The sequence below is a fragment of the Nomia melanderi genome, chromosome 14 (genome assembly GCF_051020985.1).
Source record: "Nomia melanderi isolate GNS246 chromosome 14, iyNomMela1, whole genome shotgun sequence".
In the NCBI taxonomy this organism is placed as follows: domain Eukaryota; kingdom Metazoa; phylum Arthropoda; class Insecta; order Hymenoptera; family Halictidae; genus Nomia; species Nomia melanderi.
This window is the reverse complement of record NC_135012.1, coordinates 5,238,027-5,262,067: the sequence shown is the minus strand read 5'-3', so window position 1 is coordinate 5,262,067 and position 24,041 is coordinate 5,238,027. Positions and strand designations below refer to the sequence as shown.

Below are 24,041 nucleotides of genomic sequence, written 5' to 3'. Positions count from 1 at the left end.
TACCAATTAGAAATTCAGGAATCCATTTCTGAATATCAAACAGTTTGCAGGGAATTTCTTTCCTGTCACGCCACATTCCAGATCTTCTTGCAAATCAAACGTTTTAAAGAAACAAATCAACAAACAGAAGTTAGTTAGTACAATTCGCTTTGAAAAAATGCGCTTGTATGACTGAAGCGAGAATTTAAATTGCATATGGTTAGATCTTAAAGTTGGAGAATGAGTGCCAACAAGATATTAAGAAAACGATTAGATGTTCATGTTTGCGAGCTACCAAAAACGTCGCAGAGTAATTTACCAAAGTTACCGCCTAATGCAAAATTTTATGCTCGCTGGAAACGAAATTTCCAAAAACTCATTTTGGTTTCTGTAAACCATCCACTAACGCGTAACACGCTACGTAGTTATGCTGCTATTGCTTTCGAGAAACGAAGACACGGACGTTCATCATTTTGGTGGATAATACATCCTTGCAGTGACTTAAGGTAACTTTGATTTATTTATTCGGTTACTTCACTAAGAGATTATTAATGGATAATTAAAATGAATATGTATTCGTGTAGGTTTTACTGGGACATTTTAATGACATTTACTTTTTTGTACATGTTGATAGCTGTACCATATATTTTGACATTTCATAGAATAGCAAAAAGTTCTGGCCCAGAAAGTTGGACTCGAGTATACCCTGCATTTATAATTTGTATACTCGATATTAGTTTAAATTTTATAACTGGGTTCACTTCACCCGAGGGTCATGAAATCTTTTTAGATCCAGTTCTGATAACATGGTAATATAATTTATATTTTTCTCTTTTGAAATTTAAAAGTAATTAATTTATCATTTAAAGCAATTATACTTTTTATAGGCATTATGCAAAAAGCTATTTTTTGTTCGATCTTATATCTTCAGTTCCATTCGTATGGTTTTATAAATACAATATACTACCTCCAGGCCCCAACTCAAATTCAGTCTTCTTAATTCCTGAAATTTTACCAATGTTGAAGGTCGTACGCATTTGTACATTACGCTTTTATATAGGGCAAATTACAGCAGTAAGCATGAAGATATCTTTTATGATGTCTTTCAAAGAAATACTGTTTGATTCAGAATTTTTTTTAGAGTTTTACACTTTCTCATGCTACTGATAAAGCAGTTTGGTTAATAATATTCATGTTATTAATATTCCACTGGTGTTGCTGTGCAACACATCTTTTCCCAATTATTTTTGCATATATACATAAAAGAACCATGGAAGTAGGTTTGAGTTTGTTTAAAAAACCGACAGAGGTATGAAACATAATGCTATCTTTGTTATTTTAGGATAGCGGATTGTATTATATTACCACAGGAATATACAAAAGATCGAATTCGGAAATTTATTTATTGTATTTTCATGTGGGTCTGAGCAACTTTTTTGGATCAAGTTTTATAGAATTATATTCTCTGAGTAAAAAAGATACAATAATACGTTGCATACTTTTAATACTAGGGAAAGGATGTTTAATTTATATTATAGGTAATTTTTATTCAATTAAGTTAATGAAATTACTCACTGAAAAAAGATATCGTTTCTCAATTTACACGTCATATAATGTTAATTACTATCAAGTAATGATTTTGCAATTGGCAAAATCAGCCGCAGAACCGGAGCTAAAATATCAACGAATTATGCACAAAGTAAACGAATATATCCACGAGAAAAAGCTTCCAAATCGGCTTAAGAATAAGCTTCTTGCTTATTACGAGTATCGTTTTCAAGGTAGTTTTTTTAAGGAGAAAGACATAGCCAACACTCTATCAAGTAAATATTTCCTATAACAAGATCTATAACTACCAAATACTTTAGAGTGCAAATTTTAGAATTATAAATGTTTACATTTAGATCATTTGTACCAAGAGATTATGATACACAGTAGTCGTGGATTGTTAGATACAGCTACGCTCCTTCATTATTTGCCGCGCAACGTTATTGGAAATTTAATGGGTATGATGCAAAAAAATGAACTTCTTTTTATAGAAAAAAAAATACATCGAAGCTGTAGCATTTTATTATAGCGTAGGAATATCTTTAGGAATTTTAAAACCAGTTATCTATCTGAAGGACGATATTATTTATCAAAGTCAATCCGAAGGCGAGAACATGTACTTTATAATTAGTGGCACCGTCGCCCTCATCACGTTCAATGGAAAAGAAGTAATATAAATCTAATAGACACTGTACATGTTTTCTTTCGAAAAACCTGAGAAATCATCATTTTCATTTTTATTCCCGCAAGATATGTCATGAAAAAGATGGCGGTTATTTTGGAGAAGGCGCTTTAATTTATCCTGATCGAAGGCGACTGGAAACAGCAATGGTGCTTGAAGTTTGCGAATTACTGCGTTTGAATCGTCGCGATTTCAAACGCACCTTTTCATCGACATCGACATTTTACAAAAGACTCGATAAAATTGCGAGAGAGAGACATGAGAAGATGGTGTTCTTGTCTAATGGTCGGAAAGCTCATTTCAAAAATGATAATGTTACCTCGGCTCCAAATGATAATGAAAATAATCAGAACGATCCCGAGGAGAATCCGATGAATGGGAGCAATAATGAAATAAACTATGAAAATAAAATAAATTAAAATATCAAGCTAACAGTCTTTTATATGTGATTGTATTATTTATAATATTTTATATAGACTCGCAAAATTTAAACGAAGTTGATAGCGTTACTAGTACATGTTTAAAAATTGCATCAGAAATTGCACTCCAGCTCCATTATCCATTCGATTGCTCACATTTATTCGCATGCGTTTACTTTGCCAGCTGCTTCCGGTTTCGCGTGTCGCGAAATTTTGGAACTTGAATCGAAGCTACGCAGTGTAATTTATTTTATAGTAATATTAAAGGGTTTAACCTTGCGATAATCGGTAACATTTTTTCGAAATTTTATTTTCAAATCGATTTTTGCTGAACAACTAAAAGCTTATTCAATGTAGATCCAAGAACAATTTAGAATACTGTTATTTATTTTAATTATTTTATTCCGACGGAATTGCATTCGTTATTATTCTTTCATCCACTACTGGAATGTAACATTTTTGTTATTATGTTAAGTAAAGAACTTAGATAATGCACCAGAGGTTAAGTTTATCAACTTGACAAGTTTGCTATACACGTGGCCGGCATATGCGAGTCAGTTTACTCGAAGAATTTTTATCTTTCACTAAATGTTTTAATAACTGATTGTTTCTTATTTTATTTAGAATTGCAAACATGGATGAATCGAAATGGAAAGAAAAGTACGATCTCATCACCAGAAATTTGGCTGAGTGGCTTGGTGATGAGAAACTGAAAAGTATTTTAAAAGAGAGAGATCTTAAGCTCTACTGGGGTACTGCCACTACTGGAAAACCTCACATTGGATACTTCACACCCATGTCCAAGATAGCGGATTTCTTAAGAGCTGATGTGGAAGTTACAATATTATTTGCCGATCTTCACGCTTATCTGGATAACATGAAAGCTCCTTGGAAACTTTTAGATCTTCGTACCCAATACTATGAAGCAGTTATTAAAGCAATGTTGAAGTCCATTGATGTACCTTTAGATAAATTAAAGTTTGTCAAAGGGACTGACTATCAGTTAACTAAGTAAGTAATTATTAATGAGCGTGTTGAATAACATTATTTTTCTAATTCATCAAACAAGAAGACATGTTCTTAATTTATCAAATTCTTTTGCAAGGGAATATACACTGGATGTTTATCGGTTGACCTCTATTGTAACTGAGCATGATGCAAAAAAAGCAGGAGCTGAAGTAGTCAAACAAGTAGCCAATCCTTTGCTCTCTGGATTATTATATCCTGGATTACAAGCTTTGGATGAACAATACCTTAAAGTTGACGCACAATTTGGTGGTGTAGATCAAAGAAAAATTTTCACATTTTCAGAAAAGTACTTACCAATGCTTGGATACGAAAAGTGTATCCATTTAATGAATCCAATGAGTATGTATATAGATGTATGAATAAAATATATTTTTGTAGGTGCAAATAGTGAAGTATATAAATTTTGTTTTAGTTCCTGGTTTAGCTGGTTCGAAGATGTCTTCTTCTGAGGAGGATTCCAAGATCGATCTTTTAGATAATGCAGCAACAGTTAAAAAAAAATTAAAGAAAGCATTCTGTGAGCCTGGTAATATAACTGATAATGGCATTCTGTCATTTGCAAAGTATGTGATATATCCTCTATTTAAAAAAGGGGAATCATTCAATGTACAAAGAACTGCTGAATTTGGTATATATAATTTTAAAACATTTTATTAGTGTTTTTTCCAAATATAGATCTTTATTAATAAAGATCATCCATTATAGGTGGAGATATATCGTTTGATACGTATGAGGACTTAGAGAATGCATTTGCTAAAGAAGAAATACATCCTGGAGACTTGAAGAATGCGATTGAAATTTATATCAATAAACTTTTGGATCCAATTAGGAAAGAATTTGAGGCAAATCCGAAATTAAAATCTTTAGCTAGTAAAGCATATCCACCTCCACAGAAACAAAGTAATATTTGATACATACATTTACAATTTTGGTCAATATATCAGCGGAAATAATAACGTGAAAATTGTGTTGATATAATATTTAGAAGCTACAGAGGAACTAACACCAACCCGATTGGATATCAGAGTTGGAAAAATAGTCGAAGTATCAAAGCATCCAGATGCCGATTCACTTTATGTAGAAAAAATAGATGTAGGAGACGAAAATGGACCTCGTACGATAGTTAGTGGACTTGTAAACTTTGTACCACTAGAGGAGATGAAAGACAGAATGGTGGTTATTCTTGCAAATTTGAAACCAGCAAACCTTAGGGGTATTCAATCTCATGGAATGGTTCTCTGTGCTTCTGTGTATGTTTCAAATCAGATAACATTCTTCTTTTATAATACATCTTATAATTTTTTTCATAAATTTCAAATACAAATAGAGATGAACCTACAAAGCGGGTTGAACCATTAAGACCTCCAACAAATAGTAAGCCTGGTGATAAAATCACTGTGGAAGGATACGAGAATGGAACGCCCGATGACATTCTTAATCCAAAGAAGAAAGTGTGGGAAAAATTACAAGTATGCTTTTTCCCTTTTACATTATCGCATAAAAGGTTTTGCGTCATTGATTTATTAATATTTAATTTTTGTAGCCCGATCTTGTAGTAAATGGTAACGGAGAAGCATCTTGGAGCGGAAACCCCTTGTTCACTGCCAGCGGTGGTAAAATTACAGCCGACAGCCTCAAAAACGTACCAATTAAATAATTTATTCCTGGGGTACTTAGGATTTCCATTTTTATTATTTACTTATCGAAAAATAGATCACGCGTGATCTGTTGAACAAATGTGCTTGATATTTAAGATTGCCGGGTTTATTTTATTTTATTGTTAGCATCAAATTTTTTGTATTTTTCAAATGTGACCTTCACGAGAATAGATAGTCACGTCGTTACAAGAAATTGTATATGTTTGTTGGTACATGTTTTATAATATCTCTATCCTGTCCTTACTAGACTAGCGTAATGATGTATTGTTTATGATGAATTTTATTATTAATACTATTCCATTTACAATACCAAACTAAATTGGATTTGTGTTTAAGTGTGCTTTGTTGGCACTAGATAAAATGTTTGGTATTGTATATCTTTCATTATAGTTCATTCTTATACAAGGAGAACGTGGTCTTAAGCAATGGTCTGATTTCAACTGTGAAATACTACATGGTTTTGACTCCTGCTCCTTTTTCTTGTGGATAAGCCAGGATGTAACAGAACATAACGATAATTCCTTCCTCAATGAACTGCTGCTCCAACCGTACAATAAAGGATTTACAGCTGCATTGACCAACACCAGGTATTTACTCATATACCTGTAATACAATTTAATATTATTTTATGTGTTTTATGTGAATTGTTCAGAGTTATACAAGCATTCACCATAGTGGATACATGATCCGTGCTTGTCCTAGTTTTGGAATTCCTTGTAATAATTGACTTCTAGTAATTATTAATGCCGTAAAGGGTACACGACCTATTATAAACACCAAGACTATAAGAGCCAAGACCTGAGCTACTCTGCCCTTATATTTCACCACTATTGGGTATTTACTTCTCAATGCTTGTGATTCATAGCGATCTAACTGCAAAAAACGAAATAAACCTCTGGTAGTATATTCTTTTATTATAAATAACAAAATTTATACTAATACTTTAATTAGAATAGCTGAATAACATATGGCCATGATGGCCAATGGTGCCCAGACACTCAAGCCTGCAAATATATGCCAATATGGGTAGACCAACGCTGCATCTTCAGTACAGAAAGTTTCCAAATAATTTTTCCATTGTCTCTCATAATAATGCCTAAAGTAGGACAGAGGAGCTGCAACAGCTATAGCAGAAATCCAAGTAGTGAAGAGCAATATATAGGTCATCCTTAAACATAAAAGCATGATATAATGCATCTTTGCACTCGTGAGTTTTTAACATTATTTTCTAGTGTCACCTTCTCGTTAGTTTTCCTGCACAATTGAATACAATTGCAGAAACACGGTCGTAACTGATTGCACTTAAATTAAAGACAGCTACCAACGTTAGAGCATGCAGCAATGATCCATCCAGTCGACAACCAATATCTCCCAAAATATAATTCTCAAATAGATCTGTACAGAGGAACATCCATGGGCATATCAAGCAAGTGCCTAAGTCCGCGATGCACATATTCACGATCAGGAGGTTTGTGGTAGTCTGAAGGGATTTTTCTTTAACTACCACATAAATCAAGCCACTGTTAGCTAGAGACCCGATAACGACGATTGGTAGAACACTGAGAATTTTTACGATTACTTCCCACGTAGGTCTTATTCCCCAAATTTCTGAAGGAAACAGGTATTTGCTGGTATCGATGTCTTCCCACTAAGAACCCACAAACTTTGTCAGTTACTCCACAAATTGACATAGATTAACATTCAGTTTAATGAACAATCATACTTTTGAACTAGTAGTAGAGATTTCATATTTGTTTTCCACGTGACAATTCCATTGCACGTTTAAAATAATGCTTCTGTTCTGCAATATCAAAGTCTCCATGCTGTTTACAGTTGTTTTACTATATGGGCATGACAAGGATTCAAATAGAGTACTGAGGCTTAATAATTGTAATCTGGATATAACAGATGGCCCATTAGTATTAAGAGTAAGTCTGTTTGCACAGCTCTCTAGATACAGTAGGTATAAAAAGTATTTGCACTTTCAGTTCTCTTACAACTAATATATTTAAACACGGAAAGAATGAATTAAAAATTGAATTATATTTGAAAGCTTATTACAATGCAAAATTTTTATTCAAGTAATCTTTTAAGTAATTTAGGAAAACGACAGTGTAAACACTTGATGTTCCTATTGTAGCAAATAAATAATTGAACATTTTTGTCGTTGATGGATTATTTATTATAGATAATACTATTTAAATTTTTAACGTTATTTTTATTTGGTTGCAAATTTGTGCACGTACGTACACGTTTATTTTACACAGATATTTATCAATAGTGTGCACTCAATTTTTTTTAGTAAGGTTAAATTAATTGGTCTCTTATATACAAATATATAAATTTGGCACGCTCAAATAAAAATACAAATTTGTCTATGGCTGCATTATTTTTCGTATTATATATTTCACATGAAACTTTTCGCGTTTATTTGTACTTGGTAGATTACTTCCTAATCAGTCGTACCCAGAACTATCCGGATGAACATTTCTCTTATAATTTTCAAAGAATACAGTGTATGTTCCATTCTGTTTCAATATATGAAAAATATATAAACATTATGCTCTCAAAATGTTTTAAGTTACGTGCGTAAATAGTTCTGTGTCGCTTTCAGTAGTAACAAGTATTGGCTCCTCGAAAAAGAATAAAATTAATTGAAATCGTAAATTCTTTACAAAACAGTTCACACGAATACATTTGTATTTTTATACTATTGTAGATTCTAACATTAATGGAACTTAAATTAGCGATAAAACTAATCTTTGATCTCCGTTAGATTCTTTACTCTATTTGGGGTTTCAAAATAAAGTAATATTCTGTAACTTTTTTCCTTCTGTTTTAATATCGAATTAAATTAAGAAGCAAAGAAATAAAGAAAAACAATTGAAATTGTAGGGAATCACATTGCAACAAACAATTGAACTTATCATCTTAAAATACATTACAAATTAAATAATATAAATTCATTTTACTCCAATATATTAAATAGGCACAATAAAAACTATACTTTCTCATAATATAATAGCTACTCGTATTTAACATTTTTCTCTATCCGTACAGTACCAAATGAAGATATACAAATTTGTAATATGTTATTTACAAACCAATACTATCTCATCCCTAGTCACAGCAGTTTGTATTAGAATGTTCGTCCTTAGAACTAAAAATTTCATACTAATTCAACGCGTGAATAGTAATATCCTGCCGATACAATCCCCGAGTTCTACATAAAATAGGAAATAATTCGTCATTACATTCATCGGTATATTGAACAATATTAAACTACAATTTATAACAAACATTTGACTAGCTTTCATAGTCTTATTCTGTGTCCTCCGCTTCTGATGATTGTGCGACTGGTAATGGAGAGGGGATGACCAATTCATCATCCTCCACTTCCTCCTCTGCCAGCAAGAAATCCTCTCCTTCGTGAACTTCCTCTTCTCTCGCTGGTTCCGGAGGAGCTAATACATCTTGTCCGTGTTGTTTCAGGTGATCCTTTAATGCGAACGCTCTGCCATACGACGCACCACAAATATAACAACTAAATTTCAAATTGTTATCTTTCTTGTGTGTCTGTATGTGAGCACGAGCAGCGTACAGCGAGGCAAATGGCCGGGAACACTCGGTGCATCGGAACGGTTTTGTATGACTGTTTTTATGACCTGCTAATTGAACTCGTGTTTTAAAAGTTTTCGGGCAATACGGGCAGGTATAAGCACGCTCGTCTCCATGTGTAAGTAAATGGTGATTGTACACAGAGGACGCTTTGAATCTCTTTCCGCAATGTTGACATCCGTAAGGTCTCACACCGGTGTGAGTTCTCATATGTAAAGTCAAACAATAAGAGACACGAAACGTTTTACCGCAGACCTGTCGATGGATAAACATTAATGTATCTCGTTACGATTTCGAATTTTATATAGTTATAGTTTTATATGGAAACTTTGTACGATCAAAGTAAACTCGTTCCGGATGAATCCTACTCACTTCGCATGCATGTGGTTTTTCTCCAGTGTGAATTCGTTCGTGCTTCACTTTTTCGTGAGGTCTTGTAAATCTACGACCGCAGTGTTGACACTGATAGGGCTTTTGATTTTCTGTGGGTTCTGCGGTCACGGTTTCCGTCACGGGCGGTGTTGGCGAGTGCGACTGACTGATCTCCGTATGTACTGCGGCATGCATCGCTAAACTATCAGCGGAATCAAACTTGCGATTGCAAACCGTACAAGTCACGGAGTCACCAGAATGCAATGCCATGTGCGCTTCTTTGTATGATTCTGCTAATGTTTTGCCTGTAAGTAATCGGTTGACACTTAAGTTTCATAATTTATTAACAAGCAAACGATAATGGAATATGAATTATTACCGCACTCAGGGCACGTGAACGTGGCACTGGGTGTTCCCTCAGGAGCATCAACGTGTCTTGCTCTGACCGGCGCGTGCATTCGAGAATGCAGGCGCAAGCTTTTATGTGAACAGAACTCCGTGCCGCATGTTTCACATACAAAAGTTTTTTGATTCGGATCTGGTTCACCCTCGTGAACCTTTGCGTGGAGTTGCAACGCTTTTGGCGTTGCAAACGTTTGATCACAACTGTCGCAACGGTTATTGCCGTGGAGACACGCGTGTACCCGGAAGTTTACTAATTTGGAAAACTGTTGAAGGCACTGGTTACATCTGTACATTCTCATTGGCGCTGCAGCCAATCTCTTCTCGCGTACCTGCGATTCATTCGAAGTGAAACATTAAAAGATTTGGTTTAATTATAAGTTAATATGTCACAGATATGTAGGCGTTTGTCATACTTTTACTCCTTCTACATTAGAAAAAAATTTTTCTATCATTGGTGCCTTTGTAGACTGTAAAGGTGACTGAGCTGGAGATCTATCCCAAAACCTTTCTATTTGTACTACTTTTCGCGTATATAATCGTCCTTCACTGTCTACACACTCTTCTGTACGCAGAGTGTTCATGCTTTGCCTTTGTCGTGGATTAGCTACATTTCCTGATTCTGGTGGTACGGTATTAGTTGCAGGTACAGTAGGTAAATCATCTAATTGATCAGCTATTTCAAGTAATACTTCTTGGCCATCATGAAATTGTTTTATATGCTCGACAACGGAATTAAAACTCATATCACAGCTAGTACAACTGTAAACAGCTTCTGGTTCTATCTATAAAAGTTAAATATGCATTTGGTTTAATAGCTTCATCTATATTTTGAATATTGGCACTTGTTTGTACCTCACAAAGTTCTTGTTTCACATGTAACAATCCGTCTTCGTCTAATTCACCTACATCATTTATATGGTCTATATTTATCAAATCTCCAGTTTCTCCATCAAGAAGTTCTGAACCCTCAGGCAAAATTGTAATTATATTTTTATTTCCATCCTTATCGTCTGCCTCAGCTGCTGAAATGGTTACTATATGATCCTGGGTCAAGGATTTTTCCTCTTCTTTTTCTGTAGTACTAGGAACTTTTTCTGTCATTTTAAATTCCAAAGAGTTTCGCTCCATGTCTGCCTCTTCAGTTTCCATTTTCTCTACAACTTTAATCTCTCCTGATATGTGTGTTAGAAGAATATAAAATAGAAAATAGAAGTAATACTGATTAAATTAGGATTTTTACACACCATTTTCATCGACTTGAATAGTTTGAGGCCCCCCCACTATCATAATTCCACTGTCATTTACAGTTGCTAGAAAACTTTGGTCTATATCTTCAACATTGGTGTCCTAAAGTAAGAATCATTGAATCAAAATCAAGGTAGTTATAAATATAAAAATCTTTATCCACTACCAACCATTAGCACTGTTGTATTCGTCTCTGTTTCTCGTTGAGCCTCTTCTATAGACTCTTCTTTCATTTCAGATGGTTCCTCTGAATCAGCACTTTGCCCGCACCGGTCCAAATGTTGAATAAGTGCCATTACAGAGTCAGAACGCTGGGAACAACTAGGACAGTACAGGTTGTCTGTCATGCTTAATAAATGGTATTTCAGTGACTGTGGATTGTTGAAAGTTTCTCCACAGCACATAGGACAAACAAGGTTCAACGATCCCATATCTTTTTCGCTTAGACGTTGACCTCGTCGAGGATCTTAGTTGACCCTAACCTGACCCTCTATTAATATATTAATCTAATTTGATTTTTTTAATACTTGGCTACTTTAGCCTTAATTTAAAAAGAAAGCCGGCTTCTTTTTGATAGGAACCTAACCTGACGTCGAATCACGAAAATAAGTGAAATTGGTCGAACGTGTTCGGATACCGAACAATGTCATGTTGTTTCCTCCAGGGTCTTTCCGTTCTCGTGAAAATTTCACTTATTCTTAACAAATTGTATTGCACAGAAGTTAATAGCACCTCGTTTCCGAAATAATTGCAATAACAAAACTCATTAGAGACGAACTTCAGCGCAAACAAATGCCGCACACAACAATCATGAAGTTAGGGAAGTGATAAGTGAATCGCGAAGTCGGCCATTACATGCGAGTTTCGGTGTAGTACTATGGAAGTCAAATTTCAGTTTCGTCATTTGCGACTGAATTATGATAATACACGATAATAAGAATTATATTTTCTTTGAGTCGCTTAAATTATTATATTACGTAAGCAGCATTAAAAATATTATATTTGTCAATACTAAGGGAACACGAATTAGTCGGTTCATTGACAAGAGGCGCGCAATATTTTCCAGTTCCGTTTAAATGTAACTTTGTGATTGCGAAACTTCCCGTAACAGCGCGTTATTCATTAATAAATTTGACATTAATATATCCTTTCTACTAAGAGGGCAATTATTAATTAGTATAAAACAATTAGATTCGTAAATAATATCTAATGTATTGTTCATCAGTAGCGTACAAATGTTTAAAAACGGTGGCAGATGGTAATAAGCAGGGGGAGTGAGTAAATTAATTTTCCAAACAACATTTACGCCTTCTATTTATTAAGATATATTTACATTGTTTTAATTAACAATTACCACACGTATCTTCACGTAACTTAAAAATCTTTTAATACCATAAGTTCGTATTTTACATCATGCTTTGTACATGAAGCAGCAAGTATAGTCTCTTTTTGATATTTTAGTCAGCATGTTCATGTTGAGCGTTACTTTCACGCCACGTGTTCTGAACTAACTCGACAAATTGTTGCCACCATCTGCTCTGCAATGTGAAATAAAGAGCACAGGCAGCAATGAAAACCCATGAAAGAACTAAACAATAATCCGTTTCATTTGACGGTGTGCTGGAGACTGGACCAGCAAAGTCTAATGATGTGACATACAAGGATCCATTCGGTTGTAAATTAGTCGTGTACGTTATAAATCTTGCAAAAGATTCCAATGTGTATACAGTGTCGTTAAATTTTGCCACAGGTTTCCCATTATGAATTAGCATCAGGGTAGGAACACCAACAATTCCATACTGAGCATTGAATCTGTAAGAATATGAAATACATTAATAATAGTCAATCTTCATCAATGTAATTTAATATAATAGTTTGTAGTATTACATTTGGTATTTCATAGCATCAATTGCTACTGCTTTGATGTGTGGGAAGAAACGTGGTAATGCATTAAAATGTGGCGCAGCTTGACTGCTGAATACACACCACCTTGCATAAAATAATACTATCACACATGTTCCTGGTACCTGATACCAGGGTTTACCTTCTTTGTCGTTTCTACTTCTATTTGTTGGTCCTGGTTCTAAGATCAATAATTTCATTAGGCTGGTTGCATTGCCAATCTGTAATAATTATCACATTATAATCACTCTTATATACTTTACATCAACAATTCTTTAATCTCTAAGATCTCACCTCTACTGGCCCATAAATTGTATCGGTCAAACAATTAAATGTAATTTTATTAAAGGAAGAATTGTTTACTGTTACATTCGTTTCAATGGTTTTATTCTCAGACTCTGTTTCTCCAAGGACAATTATTGTTTGAACTAGGAAAATAAAGAAAAATTACTGGTTTGATAGACCATTTCAATCTCTTTGATAGACAGCGGATTTTATGAATTTCTAGCAAATGTAAGTATATAAAATATATACGAATATAAAGACTTTAACTTGTTAACCAACTATGTGTTTTGTACTCATATTTATTTGTATATAATCATTTACTATAATTTTGTAACAGTATCTATAACAGAATCTATAAATTAGATCGCTAATTACGAGGAAAATTATTTGAAATCATTTTTATTCATCTTTAATTTATTTCTGATCGAAAAATCGTACGGTTAACAGGTTAATGAAAGTATAACAATACTCGTATAAAATAGACAAGAAATTGCTAAATTTTCATAAACATCCGCAGTCCATTTATTTAAACATAGAAAAAGATATTGCCACTTCACCTAAAGCTATGATAAATAAACAAAAGTTTCTTCTAGGGGAAAACATCTTATGTACATAACCTATAAACTGCACGCACGTCTCTCATATAAAGTGAAAAATAGATGCATCCAATTTTCGATTAATTTATATGTGACGCAAGTATGCACTGTGTTCAACGAACAATCATAATTGGTACGTAATACGTGGTGTGACACTCGCGGAAAATAAATTTATGCATTATTTTTATTTTGATTCTCAATGATGGAACAGAGGTAAGTACAATCGATTATTCTAGTCGAGTTAATTAACTATCGTATATCCTGCAAGTCGATTCTTACTATCGATTCACGTTTTAAAAGTCTGTACAACTCGGGGTTAGAGCAGATTACAATAAACACGCAATTTTCTCCAGGAACGTAACACGATGCAGAAATATACGCTTTAACGAAGATTCCTTTTAAAGTAGTAACTGTAATTATATCTATTTCATATTTTACTGAAATAATATCTAATTTATTAAAAGAAACAAACTACAATACATATTACTAATAATTTTATACACAATAACGAAATAATCGTCAATAATTCTGCGTTCGAATATAGTGCAAGCCAGTACGATCCTGCTCGCTATCAAACGGACCAATAAGAGAACCACCACGTGATATTATATTGTCGCCATTGTTGTTATAATTTGCGCTAATCGTAAGTTGAATAATGGCAAACTTCAGTACGATTATCTTTGACCGGAAAATTGGCTATTAACACTGGGTATAATTTTTTCCCTTACTTGTACTGGTATAATATTAAATAGTATTTACAATTTTCATATATTTTTTTCTGTTTCATATAACCAAAGAATCATTTAAATAGTCGACCAAATATTCATCGCTGGAATTGCCCGATACTTTGAATATCAGTAAACGAAATCAATTTTATTCTGTACGCATCCGAACATCATTGTTTCGCGCCTTTCCAGTTCTGTTCTAGAAACGTATACAATGACATTGTGAAACCTCATGATAAATGACTGTTTCAGTTACCATCCGACCGTCATAGACGACGGATCATTTGCATACTCGAGCGCATCTCGTCACCTTGTTTCTTCTCCACTCTATAGTGGTCTTCGAATCTTTCCAATTGTGACCCAACACGCAGGAGTCATATGTTGCAGCGTGATACCCGGTATAACCACAACAAATTAAAGCCAGGAACTTTGTGTGAATCGTTATATTCATTTAATTACCATTTATTAACGTAATTACATATTTTTTATGGATAGTAGGTATATACACATACTTATGTAATTTATTTCTATGGGGATGTATTAATCTATTAACATTCAATATATACAGGGTGTCACAAAAAAATGTTACCATATTTTGATAATTTATAAACTGTTTCTTAAATATACAATTTGCTTTCAATGAACTATATTAAGGTATCTTTTTTTAATTCAACGTTTTACTAGCTAATACAATGTGGTAACATTTTTCTGCGACGCCCTGTATTAACGCTTTGCACTCGGAAGTTTTTTACTAGAAATATTTAAACATTTTCTGATGAAATGAAGATGATATTTTGTAAGACTAACTGGAAGAGAAATTATACCAGCTATTATTTCAATAGTTTTTGAATTAATTATATACTAAATTAAATTAAATTATATTAAGCTATTAATTATATTGTAATATTTTTTAAATTAAATATATATTAAATTATACTATGCTATTTTATTTCAATATTGTTTAAATTAAATATATATTAAATTATACTAAGCTATTTTATTTCAATATTTTTTAAATTGACGAGTTATACAAGGTATAATATTAAATATCAAATTTTAGAATTTTACTGTATGAAATCAGCTTTTATAATATCTCATAATATTAAGCGTCGTATAATGCATCTATACGTAAAATATTTGTATAAATCATTGACTTTCAAAGAGCGTCGTCTATATCTTCTTAGAAAACTTTAAATATTTCTACTGGAAAATTTCCAACTGCAAAGGGTTAACACGTTAAATGCCGTGTGGGTCACCGGTGACCCAACCAAATCGGATTACTATAATTCACTCAATTAAACGATGATCATTTAAAGACTATTCCATATTAGAAATAATGCAACCTAAAATGACGACGTTTAGCAAAACATCTATGCAACAATAACGCAATTCAAATACTTTAATATTATAATTTTTCCTATTTCGTGTAGATTGCTCCGCAAAATCGTTCGGCATTCAACGTGTTAACCTTTTGCACTTGAGAGGTGACTCTTACTCACCATTTGATTGGACGCAGCAAAATTGTAAAATGAAAAATTTAATATAAAATGTTGAATAAGGTATCAACACATGAAACGCAGAAATAAAACAACTCTGCCCTATAATTTATATAAGATGTTTCTTTACGTAAGTTGCAAATAATATTGCTAATAGTTCGCCAGAAAATAATAAATGTTTCTAATAAAAAATGTTGTCGAATGCAAGGGGTTAACCCTTTGCACTCGAAAGATTTTCACTGGAAATATTCAACATTTTTCGACGAGATATAGACGACATTGTTGAAACTAATTTAATGATAATTCACAGATAAATTAAGCAACAAAGCTATTTTATTTAAATATTTCACTCAGCATTAGAAAGTTTCATTTAAAATACTAAATATTCAACTTCATAGTTTCGCTGTATCAAATCAAGTGATGACTGAGAGTCACCTCTCGAGTGCAAAGTGTTAATAATATAGGCATCGTCATTGAAGCGAAACTGCATTCGAATAATCCCGATTCAATTTACAGATAACGATTGCCAGTCGATTTGCGAATTACGAAAGAGTTCATTCACGGCGGCGATCTCACGCGATGCCACGATCAAGCTCGCCGCTTTCGACCGTGTTCTACGCGCCGCCGGAAGAACAAGGAAAGGAAGACTCAGGAGTAGGAGCCGCGGCGCGTATCCAGCCACTTTCATTGTTATTCGATCTGCCTTACTCCGAAGGTGCAACCTAAGGACCCTCTTCTGTTCTCGGCTCCCGGAGAAACTACGGGATCCTTCTTAAATTTGTTGTGGCCGATGAATCGCGCGACCGAGTCCACCGGTGAGTATCCAAATATCAATTAACGTTCTCCCTCGCTTTCACGACTCGCCACTGTACACGCTCTTGATTAATAACTCGGAACGCTTTCCTTTTTCTCAACAGCTTTTGCATCCAGTTCAACGGAGTCTTCTTATTCCTCTACGCTTTTTATGCCTGCTGTTACAATTATTCTTTCTATTATCTTGTACAAGAGTTCTTTGCTGCGAGGTAAGCTCGTGGATGTTAACGCGTTAAGCGCCGTGTCAGTCACTGGTGACGCTTCTGAATGATTAGAACATCGTAACATGCAAGACAACTGATGTGAAATGAAAATGTTTGATAACGTAACTAAGTTGGTAATAGTGTAATGTGAACATTGTAATGTTGTATTATTAATAATTGTTCCTGCTTTTTTTTGCTACAAAAGAGAAACTCTGCGGAAAGCGCTTAAGATTTTCGTGGCGCTTAATGTGTTAACATGTTCGCTACCAACGTCGCATATCTGTGACGGTAATACTATATTTTACATAATGAAAATGAAATTAGTCCTATAGATATTGTTATTAGAAATTATAAACTACATTATATTTGGGAACTCAATGATGCGTTTCAGTTTCCTTTTCTAATATTTTGTTTAGATTTATTGGATTGAAGAAAATATAATTGAGGAGACCGAAATAAGCGCTGGTAGCGAACGTGTTAAAGACGTTGTATAATGTAGAACACTTTGGAATCAGGGCAGAGAGTGAAAAATTGTTACAATGAAAGTTTGCTTGGTATATAAAAAGACACCTTTGTAAAAAGACATTGATAACAATTGTTAGCTCACTGGTTAGGGTTTCGTCTAATAATCTAGAGGCCTTTGGATTTAAATAATTAACTACTTCATCTAATTAATCTTTGCACTCGAGAGGTGACTCTCAATCACCACTTGATTCAATGCAGTAAAACTATGAAGTTGAATATTCAGTATTTTAAATGAAACTTTGTATTGCTATGTGAAGTATTGAAATAAAATAGCTTCGTCGTTTAATTTATCTATGAATTATAGTTAAACTAGTTTCAAACAATGTCGTCTATACCTCTTCAGAAACTGTTGAATATTCCAATGAAAAACTCTCGAGTGCAAAGGGTTCACTTATTTGACTGTCTTTCTGAACAACTGTAGTTGTTCTTTCCATGTGATTAATCGCACGTCTTCGTTAATTCTAGCTGTATCGTTTCCCTAAGAAAAAAAGGGAGGGACCCTACGGTGATTCGAACAGCGGAAAATCCAAGACACGTAGGGAAGGTTTTCCCGGGATAAAATTACAAAATCCAGGCACACCGTGCGCGCTGGTTAACGAACCGCGAAAATCGTTTGCGAACGAAATATGGACAACAACACGCCGAGCTCCGTTCGCTGTATTAGCATACAGAAATAAGTGGAACGCTGGCCTTATTCGGCGAGATTCATTTGTACCTCGGAAACAATGACGAGATCTCGTATCTGGAATCGTAAAAAGTATTGCGTTGCGTTCTTGCCTCCTCCGGCGTGCTCCTCAAGCACTTACACACACGCGCAGCCGTGTTGTGTTTCAATATTGGCCGATTAGGAAATTGGGAAACCGAGTTGCATCTCTGGGAAATTTGTTCATTGTTTTCCACGAGGTCGGTGAACACTTTGAACAGAGGAAGCCGCAATTTGAATTAGGAGACCGCGTTTAGCTTGTTTAGAAACAAAGAAGTTCATTTACAGTTTAATTTCTTTGATAAGGAGAAGCCTCGACGATTTAGTAAATGGGACAAAGTATAAATGAGCATCTCTGAGTTTTTCCTACCGAATAATAGGATAATTAGAAACTTTTCACGGAGGCGATTAGATAATACCTTGGAAAAACAGTGGTATTATATTGTAAAGAAGTCTCACGATCGACGCTGTTAGATACATGAATTTTTTCTGTTAAAATCGGCTTCGTAGAATCAGTGTGAATGATCGGTCATAGGAAGAGCACGGAATTAATAGCAACAGTCGAGTAGCAGGACAATAGGGGCAACTCGCGCTGAACAAGCCGGTCGAATTATGCTTCCTGGTTTCACCCGATTGTCGTTGAAACAGAGACGGAAGGAAGACACATTCATGCTCTGTTTCAGCGGCTCGAATTCACTGAGTTTCTACAGGATATGCTTGTGGAGATATTTTAATGACACCGACTGCGTAGATGCATCTTCTTTGTTCCCAGCGTATCTAGTATCCGTGATCTAATCGCATTTACCATAGACACCATTAAACGGATGACTAAATGGATTAACACGTTGAATGCACGATTTCATAGAGTAAAATACACAAAATGGGAAAAATGGAATATTAAATCATTTAATCTAATTGCATTATCACCTAGCTAAATATCACTGCATTAGGTAATATTATTTATAATATAGAAATGTTTTCAAATAATCAACGTTTAATTAAATGAACTATAGTAATTCGATTTGGTTGTCATCGGTGACCCCATAGCATTCAACGTGTTAATTAATCTGAACCAGCGTTATTGAAAAAAAGTTTAATATAGAATGGTTTGTCGTTAGCTTGAAATGGAAACTATTAACCAAGGATGATGAATTTTATTCATCATAATCTGTCGTTATTGGTTTAAATTAACGTTTATGATTTTCACAGGTGATGTTGGAATTCAAGTTATCCACGACGTTGTTGCTGGTGGTTTCGTCGATCAGCTTCATTCGCGCGAACATTGCTAACTGGGAAGCCTGCGGTGGAAGGTTGGAACGCGCCTTGGATGCACTCCACAGAGATTCTAGCAGAAGGAACAGACTGGAAAACGAGGAATCTGGCGCGTCTTATCAGCAAGAACTTCGTTCTGCACCACTTGAGATGTCAGTCTCCCGGATTGCTGTTAAAGTAATATTTATTGCACAAATCACATTGGAGTTTGATAGACTGGGGACCATTTAGAAAGCGTATCGCTGGTTATACATATAAGCGCTTAGCACTTGATTCGAGGAATTTTAACAAATATAGGAAATTTAACAAATACAAATATCATTTAACCCTTTGCACTCAGAAGTTCTTCACTAAAGATATTTGAACATTTTATGATGAGACAAAGACGATATTTTGTGAAACTAACTCGAAGAGAAATTATACGAGCTATTATTTCAATAGTTTTTGAATTAAATATATATTAAATTAAATTATATTATATTAAGCTATTTTATTTCAATATTTCTCAAATTGGTGCATTATACAGAGTATAATATTAAACATCAAATTTTATAGTTTTACTGTATGAAATCAAATGGTGAGGGAGAGTCACCACCCCAGTGCAAAGGGTTAATTTTCCCAAGTCTGAATTAAATATTATTTTTCTACTATTAATTATAATACTTCTAAGTAAACGTAGATGTAGAATAAGTGTAGAATTTTCTTTCTTCTATAATGAACTATGAACAATGAAATATATTTGCGGAGTACAAATGGAAAAGGAATCATGCAAGGGGTTAATCCATTATACAAATTATGATTAAAAAGAAGACTACTGTTCTAACTATCTCAATGATTTTCAGTTGCCGCAAGGTGCTAGAGATGTCGAATCTCCTTGGGCCAGAGTGGAAAAATGTGTTTATGAACCTAACAACAATTCTCTCCAAACTCGTGTGATGTTCAATGACCTCTCAGTCTCTGGTTTGGTATCGTTGGTGCCCAGAGATCATCAACCACCGATCCCAGCTGAATCCTGTAGGATGAGTCTGCGATTAAGGCGCGCAGGAATTGATTTTCTAACCAGCCCAATCGCTAGAGGCAGAGGACAAATGAGAATTCGTACCGAGTCCAGTTTCCTGGAGCCGAGATTTGCTTCTATTTATGCTTACGGTTGTCACACTAGGCGTTTAGACAAACAGATTAAGAGACAAGACAAATGGCCACCATTTTATCATCCCCCTCGGGATGAAATAAATACGGTAAACTTTAGATATTTTAACACGTTGAATGCCATGGGGATCACCGGTGACAACCAAATCAAATTACTATAGTTGATTCAATTAAACAATGATTATTTGAAAACAGTTCTATATTAAAAATAATGCTACCTAATGCAGCGCCATTCAGCTAGATCAACGTGCAATAATAATAATGCAATTCAAACAAATGATTTAATATTATATGTTTTCCATTTTGTGTATTTTATTCCATGAAATCGTGCATTCAACGTGTTAATCATTGTGTTCACATTGAAATGGTTTATACAATGTCGTTGAAGCATTATATAGATTCTATGTAGTCCATTCTATTATTGAACATTTCTTTGTCTCTTCTGTCACAGTATACTACGGTACCTTTAATACAAAATGACGACTACGATGCAGCGGAACCTCGACAACTAATAGGCGTTTCGAAAGAAGTAGATGTTGTCATACCGAACGAGACTCGTCATTCTCGTTTCCTGAGTTCACCGGTTTCAAAATTGGGCATCTGGCGAAAGAACGTTTGGCTGACCAAGTCACCGCCACGGGACAGGAGATCCATTCCCGAATCTAATGTCCTCGAAGGCACTTCGAGCGTTCGTCGCTTTCCAGGAACTTTCGAAATTGGCCAGGAAGCTGGTGATCAAAACAGCAGGATCTCTAGATCCATGGAGACGATCACTCCAAAGGATTTCGCAACAGCGCTGTCCGACAAGAGATTAAGAACAAACGAAACTAACAATTGTACTGACCATCAAAACAGCTTAGAGAATAAAACGGAAAGTTTCTTGGGAACCTTGGATGACAATCAACCAAAGAACAATTTCAAAAGAGAAAATAATTATCAAAATAGTGAAGACCCCAAAGAGACCAGACAGATATATCCCGATGAAAATCTGGACAGTATATTTTCACTCGACTTAGACAATGATAGTAGAGGATGGCAGTCCAAAGAACATGTAGCTAGAGAAATGGAGGATGTGTTTCTCAGAGGTGCTAGCCAGGCTTTGACTAGGTTTATTGAGCGACAACTGCATCCAGCTATCAAAGAAACTTTGATGATTTCAATGGGGTATACCATTAGCTATGGATAACATACCCTATGCTGTTTCCATTGTTAGTAACTCTTAGAAAAATTTGTAGTCAAGCACAAGTTAGGGACATTGTGAAAATTCGAGTGAAATTGGAATCACGGATTTTATATTTGTCTAGTCTTGAGAACAATAAAATTCGTTGAATTAAACTCTGTTTAAAAAAATCCGGGTGACAGATCATGGAACTGACGTACGGTCTTATTTATTTATATTATGTACATACATCTCTATTTTGTTCAATAAGATCTTCTCATAAATTTCTTTTACTTAAGAATGTAAATTTCCTTCTTGCAAAATGAGTGATTATATGCCTTTTGAGCGAAGGAACTATGTTAAGAAATATTCATTATAAATGATTTGTCATCCTGTTGTAGTATTTGTACATTAAATCTATCTGTAGTCTGTATTGTCGCATATAAAATTTTCCGTACAATGCACAATTTACTTCTTTAATCTACACACTGTTAAATTGAATAATTCATTGTTTAGACCTCATTTGTTCAAGCAACGAATACACTACAATTTTGAAAATGTATATATAGTAAATAAAGAGATTAAATTAACAAATTATACCGTCTATCTCTATTTATGTACTCATTATCTATATTCTTTTATTTACACTAAAATTAATTTGAAAAATACATAAGTAAATACTTTACACCCTAATATGCAAAAAAGGATCAAAAGTATATGTAAGAATTATATTACATAATCCCATTATACTGATTGCAAAAGGTTTACAGTTAACATATACAAAAGCTGTACTGATAACAAGTGCATTGCGATGCATACAACTTCACGTATACGTTATGCTGGCTGCGAGCAGTCAGGGGCTAGTAGTCACGTATACGTGACAGCGGCCATAAACGTTTTCCCTATACCATAATGCGTAAGACAAGGACAGAGCGACTGTGCGACAAGGATAGAAGATTTTTCCAAGGCTTCAATGTCGCCATCTAGCGCCGACGCGTTTTCGAAGCTTTTCCCTATACCTACAATGCGTAAGACAAGGACAGTAATAGTGTCCAACAAGGAAAGAGATATATATCCCTGTGCCACCTACTTAGGAAAAGCATCTCATCAGTTCCTGGTACCTACGCGCGAAGCATGATGACAAAGAAGGTATCCGACAAGGATGGATATACGAATTGGCGGGAGAGAGACAAGGATGCACGATGGCGTCCGCACAGAACTACGCAATCGATGCAAAATTCATTAATAACTCGACTCCCACGAATGACTCGTTAACATTTGCGATTGAGAATCGTGGAGTGAATCTTCCCGTGGTTTCTTACATCAATTTCAATGGGATTTTGTTTTGCGTTAATTATTTATTAATTATTTTTCGAGACGATGCCCCAAGACGGTGTAGAAACTTTCGACGGATGCCGAGTAGATAATTAACTTTTTTAGTGAATAGAGATGATTGGTGAACTTTTAGAATTAAAGAAATCAGAGTGGATTTCTAACAATTTTTCAGTATCGGTTTCGGTCACGTTTGGGTCGCGGTTAATGAGTGATTAGCGATTCTCGGATGGTTCGTTGCGTCTATGAGGGATGCAATGAGTCAGACAAGGAAAGATATACGGGTGCGAGAAGGACGGAGACAGGTGCTCGGTGGCGCCACCTGGTGGAGGCACTGTTGTACTATTATGGCTAGAAGTTTGAGAATTTCCTCGACAGGTAGCACCACTAAGCATCTATCTCTGTCCTTCTTGCACACATACGTCTTTCCTTGTCTCACTTATCGCGTTTCTTAGAGACACAACGAACCCATCCGAGAATCGCTAATCACTCATTAACCACGACCCAAACGTGACCGAAACCGATACTGAAAAATTGCTAGGAGTCCACTCTGATTTCCCTGATTCTAAAAGTTCACCAATCATTTCTATTTACTAAGAAAGTTAATCATCTACTCGGCGTCCGTCGAAAGTTTCTACACCGTGTTGAGACACCGTTTCGAAAAATAATTAATAAATAATTAACGGGAAACAAAATCCCATTGAAATTCATGTAAGAAACCGCGGGAAGATTCATTCCACGATCGTCAATCGCAAATGTTAACGAGTCATTCGTGAGAGTCGAGTAATTAATGAATTCTGCATCGATTGCGCGTTCTGCGCGAACGCCATCGTGCGTCCTTGTCTCTTTCCCGCCAAATCATATGTCTACCCTTGTCGGATACCTTCTTTGCCATCATGCTTCACGAGTACATACCAGGGACTGAT

The 24,041-nt window shown here is 34.8% G+C and overlaps 5 protein-coding genes across 13 annotated transcripts; 2 read left to right on the top strand and 3 right to left on the bottom strand.

The window, feature by feature from the left end:
- The first annotated feature begins 874 nt into the window (after window positions 1-874).
- TyrRS (Tyrosyl-tRNA synthetase) lies at window positions 875-5,513 on the top strand. Of its 4 annotated transcripts, XM_031977164.2 has the most exons (12): window positions 875-1,053; window positions 1,322-1,802; window positions 1,884-1,985; window positions 2,074-2,195; window positions 2,278-2,366; window positions 3,235-3,639; window positions 3,734-3,996; window positions 4,070-4,285; window positions 4,363-4,557; window positions 4,643-4,907; window positions 4,985-5,126; window positions 5,201-5,513. In XM_031977164.2, exons 1-12 carry the CDS (start codon window positions 997-999, stop codon window positions 5,312-5,314), a joined length of 2,451 nt encoding a protein of 816 aa, XP_031833024.2. In that variant the 5' UTR covers window positions 875-996; the 3' UTR covers window positions 5,315-5,513. The 4 variants fall into 4 exon arrangements, with proteins under 4 accessions (XP_031833024.2, XP_031833021.2, XP_031833022.1 ...); XM_031977161.2 differs by lacking the exons at window positions 875-1,053; window positions 1,322-1,802; window positions 1,884-1,985; window positions 2,074-2,195; window positions 2,278-2,366 and adding an exon at window positions 2,703-2,868 and having other exon boundaries at window positions 3,253-3,639; XM_031977162.2 differs by lacking the exons at window positions 875-1,053; window positions 1,322-1,802; window positions 1,884-1,985; window positions 2,074-2,195; window positions 2,278-2,366 and adding an exon at window positions 2,744-2,916 and having other exon boundaries at window positions 3,253-3,639.
- Window positions 5,514-5,629: 116 nt separating this feature from the next.
- Window positions 5,630-7,354, bottom strand: LOC116427141 (neuropeptide Y receptor type 2). Its single transcript, XM_031977132.2, has 5 exons — window positions 7,039-7,354; window positions 6,554-6,963; window positions 6,258-6,483; window positions 5,986-6,188; window positions 5,630-5,918 (listed from the first exon to the last, which is right to left on the bottom strand). The coding sequence occupies exons 1-5, from the start codon at window positions 7,135-7,137 to the stop codon at window positions 5,630-5,632; spliced, it is 1,227 nt and encodes a 408-aa protein (XP_031832992.1). The 5' UTR covers window positions 7,138-7,354.
- A 139-nt stretch (window positions 7,355-7,493) lies between these two features.
- On the bottom strand, window positions 7,494-11,823 carry LOC116427159 (uncharacterized). 2 transcript variants are annotated; one of them, XM_031977160.2, is made up of 7 exons: window positions 11,126-11,823; window positions 10,955-11,057; window positions 10,617-10,882; window positions 10,124-10,492; window positions 9,685-10,039; window positions 9,306-9,610; window positions 7,494-9,188 (listed from the first exon to the last, which is right to left on the bottom strand). In XM_031977160.2, exons 1-7 carry the CDS (start codon window positions 11,384-11,386, stop codon window positions 8,637-8,639), a joined length of 2,211 nt encoding a protein of 736 aa, XP_031833020.1. In that variant the 5' UTR covers window positions 11,387-11,823; the 3' UTR covers window positions 7,494-8,636. The 2 variants fall into 2 exon arrangements, with proteins under 2 accessions (XP_031833020.1, XP_031833019.1); XM_031977159.2 differs by having other exon boundaries at window positions 7,497-9,188; window positions 10,563-10,882.
- A 429-nt stretch (window positions 11,824-12,252) lies between these two features.
- On the bottom strand, window positions 12,253-14,076 carry bug (thioredoxin domain-containing protein bug). The gene is made up of 4 exons (XM_031977174.2): window positions 13,700-14,076; window positions 13,152-13,285; window positions 12,843-13,078; window positions 12,253-12,767 (listed from the first exon to the last, which is right to left on the bottom strand). Exons 1-4 carry the CDS (start codon window positions 13,743-13,745, stop codon window positions 12,413-12,415), a joined length of 771 nt encoding a protein of 256 aa, XP_031833034.1. The 5' UTR covers window positions 13,746-14,076; the 3' UTR covers window positions 12,253-12,412.
- A 95-nt stretch (window positions 14,077-14,171) lies between these two features.
- On the top strand, window positions 14,172-22,344 carry LOC116427161 (uncharacterized). Of its 5 annotated transcripts, XM_031977168.2 has the most exons (8): window positions 14,172-14,447; window positions 14,536-14,618; window positions 14,716-14,961; window positions 16,476-16,774; window positions 16,877-16,981; window positions 19,413-19,652; window positions 20,318-20,713; window positions 21,076-22,344. In XM_031977168.2, the coding sequence occupies exons 6-8, from the start codon at window positions 19,416-19,418 to the stop codon at window positions 21,808-21,810; spliced, it is 1,368 nt and encodes a 455-aa protein (XP_031833028.1). In that variant the 5' UTR covers window positions 14,172-14,447; window positions 14,536-14,618; window positions 14,716-14,961; window positions 16,476-16,774; window positions 16,877-16,981; window positions 19,413-19,415; the 3' UTR covers window positions 21,811-22,344. The 5 variants fall into 5 exon arrangements, with proteins under 5 accessions (XP_031833028.1, XP_031833031.1, XP_031833030.1 ...); XM_031977171.2 differs by lacking the exon at window positions 16,877-16,981 and having other exon boundaries at window positions 14,173-14,447; window positions 14,716-14,861; XM_031977170.2 differs by lacking the exon at window positions 16,877-16,981 and having other exon boundaries at window positions 14,173-14,447; window positions 14,716-14,957.
- The last annotated feature ends 1,697 nt before the right edge of the window (window positions 22,345-24,041 follow it).

Bases quoted from the DNA above. Each gene is read 5' to 3' on its own strand.
- TyrRS (XM_031977164.2), top strand. From the start codon at position 997: ATGTTGAAGGTCGTACGCATTTGTACATTACGCTTTTATATAGGGCAA. The intron at 1,054-1,321 runs GTAAGCATGAAG...TTGTTATTTTAG, and splicing joins ATATAGGGCAAATTACAGCA to GATAGCGGATTGTATTATAT. The intron at 2,367-3,234 runs AGTTTGCGAATT...TAATAACTGATT, and splicing joins GAAACAGCAATGGTGCTTGA to GTTTCTTATTTTATTTAGAA.
- LOC116427141 (XM_031977132.2), bottom strand. From the start codon at position 7,137: ATGGAGACTTTGATATTGCAGAACAGAAGCATTATTTTAAACGTGCAA. The intron at 6,484-6,553 runs GTGACACTAGAA...TTTATGTTTAAG, and splicing joins GCAGGAAAACTAACGAGAAG to GATGACCTATATATTGCTCT. The intron at 6,189-6,257 runs GTATTAGTATAA...CGTTTTTTGCAG, and splicing joins ATTCAGCTATTCTAATTAAA to TTAGATCGCTATGAATCACA.
- LOC116427159 (XM_031977159.2), bottom strand. From the start codon at position 11,386: ATGGGATCGTTGAACCTTGTTTGTCCTATGTGCTGTGGAGAAACTTTC. The intron at 10,883-10,954 runs GTGTGTAAAAAT...CACACATATCAG, and splicing joins TATTCAAGTCGATGAAAATG to GAGAGATTAAAGTTGTAGAG. The intron at 9,611-9,684 runs GTAATAATTCAT...GATTACTTACAG, and splicing joins GTTCACGTGCCCTGAGTGCG to GCAAAACATTAGCAGAATCA.
- bug (XM_031977174.2), bottom strand. From the start codon at position 13,745: ATGTTTTCCCCTAGAAGAAACTTTTGTTTATTTATCATAGCTTTAG. The intron at 13,286-13,699 runs GTGAAGTGGCAA...TTATTTTCCTAG, and splicing joins TTTATTTATCATAGCTTTAG to TTCAAACAATAATTGTCCTT. The intron at 12,768-12,842 runs GTAATACTACAA...ATATTCTTACAG, and splicing joins GATGCTATGAAATACCAAAT to ATTCAATGCTCAGTATGGAA.
- LOC116427161 (XM_031977168.2), top strand. From the start codon at position 19,416: ATGTTGGAATTCAAGTTATCCACGACGTTGTTGCTGGTGGTTTCGTCG. The intron at 19,653-20,317 runs GTAATATTTATT...AATGATTTTCAG, and splicing joins TCTCCCGGATTGCTGTTAAA to TTGCCGCAAGGTGCTAGAGA. The intron at 20,714-21,075 runs GTAAACTTTAGA...CTTCTGTCACAG, and splicing joins CTCGGGATGAAATAAATACG to TATACTACGGTACCTTTAAT.